Source organism: Passer montanus, unplaced genomic scaffold, assembly GCF_014805655.1.
Source record: "Passer montanus isolate IOZ18808 unplaced genomic scaffold, ASM1480565v1 scaffold36, whole genome shotgun sequence".
NCBI classification, from domain to species: domain Eukaryota; kingdom Metazoa; phylum Chordata; class Aves; order Passeriformes; family Passeridae; genus Passer; species Passer montanus.
In genome coordinates, this window is record NW_024368374.1 from 9,136,721 (window position 1) to 9,147,140 (window position 10,420).

The 10,420-nt window shown below is 40.8% G+C and overlaps 1 protein-coding gene across 1 annotated transcript in view; it reads left to right on the top strand.

Annotated features, from left to right (window-relative positions):
- Nucleotides 1–9,355, top strand: part of LHFPL6 (LHFPL tetraspan subfamily member 6) — a 137,540-nt gene extending 128,185 nt beyond the window's left edge. Inside the window, exon 4 of the mRNA XM_039716685.1 lies at nt 8,262–9,355. Coding sequence (XP_039572619.1) covers nt 8,262–8,380 — 119 coding nt within the window. The 3' untranslated portion in view covers nt 8,381–9,355. The remainder of the gene's footprint in view (nt 1–8,261) is intronic.
- The last annotated feature ends 1,065 nt before the right edge of the window (nt 9,356–10,420 follow it).

Consider the following 10,420-nt stretch of genomic DNA (forward strand, 5'->3'; position numbering starts at 1 on the left):
CTTGTAGTTCCCAGCTTCCCAGCAGTCAGCATGACCTCTATGAAAGTCTTGGAGCCCCGTTGCCTATTGCAGCATCCCATCTGGATCACAGGTCACACATGGAGTGGATTTCCCACTGAAACACTAGTTTATGAGCAGGAGAAATCTTCTACCACTGTTTTAGGGTGTTAACGCCTAGAAATAGGGCAATACAAATAAATGGGGGCAAGGAAAAAAGAGATGCTTATGTTTTAAATCAGCACAGTTGCTTGCTCATTGACCGAGTCAAAGTCTGTACTCTAATTTGGCAACAGGGTAATAGTGCCTGAGGTGGAGACTGGAGTAGGAAATGAGCAGTGCTCAAAGGGACTGCCTCTCACTGAGGATGGATCAAAATCATCATCTCTTGTCACCATGCAAACTGTTACTGTTATGTTGCATTATTCACACCCTGGACTTGCCTTGTGAGCCCATTCAGGGCAGCAGTGATGTGGCACAGCAGGATGGAGCTGCTGACTGAAGGGTGTAAAAGTGAGTCACATCTACGAAATCCCTGGGTCTGCAAAAGGAATTAGCAGGCAATTTCCCAAAAGAAACCGTCATTATGGCATATCATATAGCACACATTCAATTTTGCTGAGCTAGAGGCACTAATGACATTTTGTTTTCATTTCTAAATGTAATACATGAGAAAAACATATGGAAAAGGAGTGTTTTATCAGGAAATTCATTAACGTGAGGGACTCTGCATTAAGCTGAGAGTATGCAGAAAAGTGAAGACTGCACTAGACATTTGCAAAAGCTTCCACATTCTATATATTTAAGCTGTGTGAAGAAACCTTCTATCTTGCATGCTTGTTTTAAAGGGGCAATGTGCGTGTACATGTGTGAACACATTTGTATTGGTTTTGAAAGTCTAAAAATCAATGTGAGACTTTATTTTTGTCCATTGACTTCCCTGGATAAACATGTGGAAATTGCTCGGTTTTACATGCTGATTTCTGTTGTGATGGGTGCAGAGGCAGCCAAGTTCCACAGAAGGTCCCAGAGAGGTCAGGGCATGCTCAATTTAACTCACAAAATCAAGCCTCAGCTGGCATCTGGTGAAACAGCACTACAAGTCCAATACCAAAGAGCCCAAACAGCAAAATATTTATCTAGAGTAAGATTCACTTACTGAAACATAGATGATTCATGTCATCACCAGCCACCAGCTGCCACTTCCCAACCACCAGATGTACGAAGTGATACCAGGTACTTATTAGCCAGGAGAATGAAGACACAAAATTTAAGATAAACTCCATTCTTTAACGGAACTTTTTTTGAACTACATGTAAGATATTTTTTCTTTTTTGACAAAATACAGCAGCTCTATCTCTTCCTTCAGGGTCAGAGACATCCTTGGCCTGGGGGTCCAGCTGCAGCAGCAACCAAAGCAGATAGCTCCAAACACACACCTTTGCTTGCCATCTGTGGCATCCCATCTGTCTGTGGACTGCTGTGAAAGGGCACACGTGGCCAAAGCCGCTGTCTAGACAGAAACTTAAAAGCCTGGCTCCCATCCTGAACTAAACAAGTAGGTGGATTGGCCTCAAAAGCTCTCTGGAACTTCTCTTGTGATGGATATTTGTTTCAAAAAATCATTATTATTAAGGTTCCCCTTTGCCCCTTTTAGAGGGCTTGAAATATCTTAAAGAAAACCATTGACTTCATAATTATTTTTGCTGTGGAAATGTTAGAGTAAATTATCTTTAAAGCACTTTCCAAGCAAACAGTGAAGTTACTAAAACAGCATAAAAAGAAAGCAGAAAGCAGTATGGATGTAAAAAAGGCTTTGTCAACTATTAAATTTGTCTTAGGTGTCATCATTTCAGCATCTGGCTGAGTGTTGACACTGAGTGCCAAAGAAACAAGAAAAGGATTTAGAAGGGAGGACAATTTGTTAGAATCCTATTAAAGGCAAAACATTCAAAGGTGTTTTTTTATAAGCAATCTGTCTGAAAAAGGCATTTTTCTTGTTTGCAGATCCTCTGCAAACAGCACGGAGATTTCATGCATTCATTTTTTGACTGGGGCTGAGCACAACCTTTACACGCATACTTGAGCTGCAGCTGCTGAGTTCTTAGATAAATGACTGAGTAAACTACCTGCTAGTAAAGGAAGTATTCCATCAAGAAACATTTCCTCTTTAGTGCTACCCAAACAGCTTCCATTCTTAAATCTTTTTAAGATTTTGGTGACTATATCAAGGTCCACATATATTCTGTCTAACATAAGGAGAAACTATTTGCAAGAGCGTGTAGTGACAGGTCAAGGGGCAATGGCTTCAAACTGAAACAGTAGGTTTAGATATTTGGAAGAAATTCTTTACTGGTGAGGAACAGATTGCCAGAGAAGCTGTGGATGCCCCATCCACGGCAGTGTTCAAGGCCAGGTTGGATGATCTGAGCAATCTGGTCTAGTGGAAGGTGTCCCTGCCCATGACAAAGTGGGTGGAACTAGATGATCTTTAGGGTCCCTTCCAGCCCTGTTCATTCTATCATTCTGTGATAAGGCACATGCCTTTGTTGCCAGTATTAGACATGGTCATGCAAGAACGTTCTGCAGTCAGTAGACATAAGCAGCAGCATCCAGAAAGGGACTCAGACCACCTGGAGCAACTATTTGGTACACTTTATTATTCAAAAAGTACAACTGAAGTGATTGTTTAGAATCCCTTCCCAGTTAAAAGGAGAAAAATAGGAGCTACCAGAGCAGGGTTCATCTGCTGTACTTTACATGTTTACTGTAAGAGGAAATACAACACAAGTGACTTTTCTTCTTCCTTGTCTCTGAAGAGAGTCTGGGGTATTAGTCCAGTGTGAATCTTGGCATTGTGTATGTTCAAAGAGAGGGGAAGTTGATTTCACTTCTGCAGTAGGTGAGCTTTCTGCTGACTTCTTGCAGGAGGATGAGAGAACTCCTCATAAGCAGCACATAAGCTATTTGCTCCTGGGAATTTGAGCATTGTAATTGACACTGGGTATTGGTTTCTCCTTCATTGCTCCATGATAAATGCATACCTACAGCAAATCTGAGGTTTGATTAAACAAAATTATGTGATCCTCTAAAGAAAGGAGGATTTGATCATATATATATGTCTATATTCAGCAAGACTAAAGAATTTCAATTTGGAATTTTTTTCCTCACTATTTTACCTTTCAGAACTTTATGAAAATTTTATGCATTTAGTTACAGACCAATTCTAAGTAACCAAAATAGCTTGAAAAAATATACATGCATTAAAAAATAATATATTTTTTTAAAAGATAAATCCATTGAGAAGGTCATATCTGGAAAAGAAAAAGTAACCAGCTCCACTGAATTAATTGGTTTTTATCAGGCTGTTTGCTGGGCTGCAGTTTTACCTTATATAGTGTTCTTTTTTTGTTTCACATAACTACTTTAATTCTCTCTGGATGCATTCCAAGTTTCAACTTCTTTTCCTGCTTTTGCAGCTGATTTCACATGACAGTTTTTCATTGTTACTGTGTCAAGAAAAAGATCTTCAGCTATTTAATTTATCTTGGCTTTGTTTCAAAATAGGTTTAACTTCTTATTAATTAGCTGATTATCTTTTACATTCATTTATTTCTTTCACATTTCCAAATCCCAGTATATCCCTTAGCATCATGCTTTTTTCTTTTTTTCTCTCTGACTACTTTTCCAACACCCTGATTGATTATGTCAATTTGCATTCTCTATAGTACTGTACTCTCATGTGAATCTGTTAATTAGAATTCCTGCACAACTTCTTGGAAGTAGGAATTGTAAGTTTTATTTTTGAAGGTATATAATTTTTTCTCTACAGTCTGACTAATTCTGAAACCTTTTCTCCTTCAACTTGGAAAATAGGCTGTACTTAAGGTTAATTGATTAGAGTTTGCCAAATACTCCAGACTGCGAGTCCAGGATAGTCTTAAAATTAACAGCAAAAAAGGTAAAAATATTTAAGATTCTAAGTCTTGCAATTAAGAGGTTTGCATCCAAGACACTTTGGTATTCAGGATATTTTTTCATAAGTGGCAATTATTGGTTATTTTAGATGAAACCATATGTTATTTCGAAGACCTTGATAACTATATGTGATAATTATTTATAAGACATCATGAATAGAAATCCTGGTAAAATTACATTCTGGCAACTGGATCCTGGCACAGCTCCATGGTAGATCAAGTATCTACGTATTTTCTGTTGCCAAATTTTACTCACTCCCATATTTGTCTTAATCTTTATTTGCCTATGTATTCAAGTGGAGCAGGGAAGAAAGGGGATGCATATCCTGGCCTTGAGGATCACATTAGAAATCAGGAAAAGACATGGAATTGCTTTTTAGTAAGCCCATTCATCACTGCAAAACTACCTTTCCACATCTACTGATTTCTTTTGGTTTAGTAAATGCTGTCTTTTGTTCCATGGGACTCTTTTCTGTAAATATTCTTTTCATAGTGTCCTTGCTCTCCATAATTTTTGTCCTCTGTCCTCAGAGACCATGATTTTTCTCAATCCTCTTAAGAAAGAGTGGAATGTTTCCAGTCTTTCATTCCTTTATTTGCTTGGAAAATGGCCATCCATGCCTATAGCTGCAAGCTCCATGATTCTATTTCAGTGTTCATCCTGACACTCTCTTGCTGCCAATCCCAGTAAAATAGAGGTGAAAACAAAGTTCTTAATGGCTGGCTACAAACATATCTGAGCCAGCTTGGACAGTCCTACTTCAGTGAACAACCAAAAGCTCCAATTATTTATGCTCTCTTAAAAAAAATAAAAAAACCAACTAGAATTAACAAAGTTCTGAAGTGCTGAAGCCACAGCTTCTCCCTTGATACTGACCTGTCGGTGAAGACTGATTTGTTAAAAGCAACACCAGTTCTGTGCAGAGAAGCAAGCTGCTGTGGTGCTTGTCATCTCTATCAGCTAGAAGAGCACTTCAGCTGCTGGGAATTTACTTTGGCACAAACTCAGATCTAGCCCATCTTAGGAGCTAGAACATGAGCACATTGTTGCTCGCACCTCCACACCCTCAATGGATGGGGACTCCTCTACCTATGTCTATATATGTGTGTATTCCAATGCATCTTTCAGGGGAACAACAAAACTTTTGTGCCTTTTTGTGTGTGTGAAAATTGACATGCTTTCAACAACTCTTTAATTCTACAAGTATTTAGGTAGTATTGCTTCTCATTTTAGAACTTTGACATAAAAAAAAAAGAGAGGAAACTGCAGTTCTGGATATCTAATTTTTTATATGACAGGCCCCATGAATGCAAACTGCTCTATTTGATGGTTGAATTTAAGCCCCAGTTCTGCAAATCTCTTCAACATTTTCTTACCACTGAAACATGACTAGTCCTGCTGGTGTCAGTGCAGTAATAGCTTCTCAACTCTGCTTTTTATAAAGCTTTCTGTTCCTTTTAAAATGAGTGTTTTATATCAATGTGAAGCAGAAGTCATTTTACAATTTAAACTGCAACTAAATTACCCAATTATTGATAACCAACAATCTTCCTTTAGGATGCAGCAGACTAAAATAGGCCAAAATGAGAACACCAAAGCAGAAACAATAACTCAAAAATGTTTTCCTCCTTGTGTAATATAGGGTTATAAAATGCCTGTCATTGTTTCATTTTGACACATGGCTATGCAATGCAGGCATTCATTGCCATGGGTACCTTTGAGATAGATTATCTCTGGTCCTTTATCTATCCTTAACTAAACTTGCAATGAGAAGTATAGCTAAGTCCTATACCCTCAGACATCTGCCCTGCTACAGGCTCTTTTTCAGCACAACAGCTTGAAATTCTGTTCTGCTCAGCATCATCCGAGTACAGATCAAGCTGCTCTTTCCAAGGCCTCCCATTGCTCTTGACATGGGCATGGAAATAATGGCCAGGTTTATTGCTGTGTTATTATTGCTCTAAGGTCAAGCTCCCAGCTCTTTCATCCATTCTCCTGCTCTCCCATTCTTTCATTTGTTCATCTTGACCCAACTCACACTTGTGAACTACATTGCATTTGTTAGATCAAGAGGCTGCCTGCCTGCCGTGCCTCAGAACATTAAGCAGGGCAGTGGTCCTTTGGGTCCTTTCCTTGGGGAATGGATCATGGTCTGGAGAAATAAATGTTATTCTCTTCAGGCAATATTGAATGTGTGTGTTGTATCTGTTGAACACATCTCTGGCACTGATTTAACAATTCTTTCTTCTTAATATGTACACACATACTCTCTCCCACTGCCAAGGCACAAAAGCTGAAATCAAACCATATAAAAAGGTCAAATTTTCTTCATTCTATCATGCTTAGGTTACACCTTTGGGCAGTGCCACGAGGTGAATTTTAAGCTCTTTTTAAAATAATATTTTGACATTTTGTCTACCTGGAAACATCATGATGAGAAAAATTTACTTTTTCAAGATGCAACTACAATTCTCTAGTACTTTTTGGAATATTTCACAATTTAAAAAGACCTCTCAGATGGATAGGTCTGATCACCTATCTTGTGATAGATCTATCCATCTCATCACAAGAAATGCTGTCGCACACCCTACTCTGGATAAACATGATAATTTTCAAAGTAATCCAGTGATTTTAAACATCTGGTGTAGGCTTAAGTCTGTTTTTCAAATTCCCAGCAGGAGCTAAGGACAGGGTGTGTACTCAGCCAAGGCAATAGGTGGCTCAGAGACAGGTCTCTCCATGGACTGCTAAGTGATTGGGCAAGTGTCAGCATCACATCGGGACATTGCCAGGCTCTTGACAGCTCTCCAGGGTTTCTGATGGCCTTTTCTTCACAAGTCAGACTCTCTGTGCAGTCTTCTGTAAGGAAGACAAGAATGTGCTACAGAGCACAACTAGATGGCAAAACCAAGTAAATCTCTCTGTCTGCTCCAGCACATTAAGGAGAGAGGGTAGTGAGCTCAAGCCAAGGCCACAAGTCCTCAAATCCTCTTGGTCACATCAGGATCTTTGTTTCACTGGACATTTTTTAAATAAAATTTGTGAGGGTTATGAAGAATAAAAAATTGAAACAAGTATTGTTCTTCCTGCTGTGGTGTCAGATCTTCAAAGTGACCAGGAGCATAAGTGTTGCCTCTCACTAATTTCTCCTTACAAAGCCTGCCAGACAATATCCTGCAGTGGTGGTGCTGTCTGCCTTGAGGCATGCAAATGCCTTGGACATGTGAGGATGAACAGACATTTTGTGTTTCTTGTGCCTGAGGCAGGATTAGCTGAGTTGATAATTGCCTGAACCTCAAGCCTGGCCCTTGGGGATGCCATTGGGACAGAATACCAGCATGACACCTATTTCTAGATGCAAACTCTGTTGAAACCTTCTGTTCTCTGAATGGAAGAATGGTTTCTGCTGCTTTTGGGAAGGTTGGGAAAGAAGTGTTGCATTGCTGCTTGTGTCGTACTGAGAGCACTCACTGCTCAAAGCAGGGTGATATCACCCGAGGTGTCCACAACACAGAAAGGACCTCAGTGCTAACAAATCCCAAGCACTCAAAAAAGACAAAGATGATGCAGCCCAAGTGAAAATAGCTTTTGAGATGGGTTGAAATCCTGAGGAGTAGCAGCAGCTGTCTTCTTGCTTTTGGAGATCTCTAAAGAGGCTTCCTCCCTACTGCAGCTGCTCTTTCCCTAATATCCTCCCCTACTGCAGGCACAGGGCCTGAAAGGAAAGTAATCACTTTGTGGTCCGCTATGGGATTCCCCAGCACCATTTACTGTTGATGAGTTTGACTGTATAAAGATACTGATGCCTTTAAATTATTGAAAGCCATGTTGTGACACTCATTGACAGAATATCAGTGACAGAAGATCAGTGAATTTTTCAGCAATGGGTTGTGACCTTGGGGGGGGGGGGGGGTAGGGAGATGTGTCTATTTTTTTATTTCTGGGCTTTGTGCTTCCTTTCCCCCAGCAGCCCCCATACAGGTGATCCCCTTACGCTGTGCTCCTTTGGGGATGGTTAGGGTCGATGCCTGTGTGAGGGGATGTGAGAGGTCCCCCATGCCCTGGGTTATGATCACCCAGCAATTCTCAGCCGCATCCAGTTTCCAACTCTCCCGTAGCAGTGGCAAAGCCTGAATTAAGCCCTGCATTCCCTGTCGGACATGGGCATACAAATAGGCTGAAATCTCCGAAAAGTGTTTTCCTGGGCGGGCAGAAGGGGAGGGTGGCGGCAGCAGTGTTTTCCCCCCCTTGTAACGCTGACCCTTGTCCCTGTGTTTGCCTTGCAGGGACCTGCCACATCGGCTGGGCCTACTACTGCACGGGCGGGGGCGCGGCGGCCGCCATGCTGGTGTGCACCTGGCTTGCCTGCTTCTCGGGCAAGAAGCAGAAGCAATACCCCTACTGAGCCGGCCCCGGGCAAGGGCCCTGCCAGGCTCGCCCAGGTCTGCTGGACAACAACCACGGACAAGGAATTTTCAAGCGCTTTCTCTCAGGAGCAGGACGGCGGGCGGCCCCGGGGCAGCAGGGAGGTGAAGGGTGGTGCAAAGCCACCCGGCCGGGCTGGGCAGGGACTGGCTCTCTCACCCGAGCCTGCTCAGGGTCTGCTCCACAAAAGTATAAGCAAGGAAAACTCTGCTTTGGCAAACGGTGAAATTCTGCATGCACCAATTACTGGACAGGCTGGTGAGGGGTGGCAGCGCCCGCGTGCGGGGGTAGTGCCTGGCAGCCCCTCAGTGCGGCGCTCCCGAAAGCACACACGCACGCACAGATGTTGACCATGGCACAAAACAAGTAGGGGGGAAATTTTTTTTGGTGCGATTCTTCTTTCTTTTCCTTTTTATTTTCTCTCCTTTTTTTTTTTTTAACTTCTCTCTGGTGGTTTAAGACTTGGTGTTGCAACACTTTTTAATCTATACGTTAAACTTAATAAAAGGACCAATAAGCCACTTTATCAGTATTTTGTATAATCTCTACACATTTTTCTTCCCCAAACATTTATCCACTGCTTATTCAGCTCTATATAACTTTTATTAAGACTCTGTGTTTTCAGCATTATTACAAAATGCAACATAATTACTTGGCATATGTACCCTTACTATAGTACTTTTTATGAAATGCAGTAAATGGACATTTTCCTGTCCATTGGAAATTCCACTCACGGTACTGTAGAGCTCTGTTGGTTATGTACAACTAACAGCAAACTTCTTCCAGACATAGATTTCTGTTGCTGTTATGTTTAGCTCATTGATGTTGTATTGTGCTGTACCATGTTTATCATTTCAATATTCATTTTTGTAAAATATATATATAATATGTGCTATTTTATGTTTGTATTTGAAAAATCTCTGTAAATAAATTTTTCCTTGATCAATACTTGCAATGTATGGTTGTGCCAGTAGATGAAACAGTTCCTTCTCAAATCTTCACCGGAATAATTCTCAGAAATACTCACAACTTCTATAACCATGCTCTATCCTTTTACCCTGTAAAACACAGACACATTTAAGGTTCAGTTACACTGCCTGAAGATAGACATCTACTGCCACTGGAGACATTCTGGCATATTCCACATTTTTTCCTGCTGCTGTCAGATGTCCTGAGGGATTTCAGCAAGACCTTTCCCATTTTGTCCTGGCTGCTGTGGACTCAGAATTTCACAGAAAACTGTCTATCCCAGTTTAGCCATCTGAAATAAGCCTTTACTTCCTTAATACCAATAACTCTGATCAAATACCTACCAGGCAGCATTCTCTGCACAGGACACTGGCACTGTACATAAAAAACATAAAAAATCAATCTTTAATTTTCTTCATTTTAAGCAATGTGAACTTAATTTATAAGTTCATAATCAATTTATTTAATCATAACTAAAATAATGTTATTCCCTTTCAAATTTGTTTTTCTGATCCTTTTTTCCTAGTATTATATTTCTGTTGTGTATATTTAGGTTGCCATCTATGTTTCAGTTGCAATTCTGGTGGTTAATAACACTCAAGAGCTGAACAAATCTGGCATCATGCTACTGCTTTGTACATAGCACTGGGCAGATTTTTGGAGAAATGTGGAAATAGCAATGTCAGCTTACAGTGATCAATCCTGATATCACTCAATGGAATTTTATCGAGTTTTATTACAGGCTAAGCACTGTTTATTTGCTTTATGGTGCTGTGCAGTGAAAACAAAATTGTACCTTCACACTCCCAGATTAGCCCATAATAGCCCCATCTCATCTGACTGCACTTCTGCTGAGTAGCACACCAACCATGCTGTGGGGATTTGCCTTTCTGCACGGTCTTCCTGTAGCAGCAGCATGAAGCAGGAACTCTTCCCTCCAGATTCCAGGTTTTAAGGCTCATCCCTTCTTATGAGCACTTGGGACTATACCCAAAGCTCCTGCAGGAGGTCAGCAGCACCCCATATATCCTCACAGTAAGTATGAAATGTA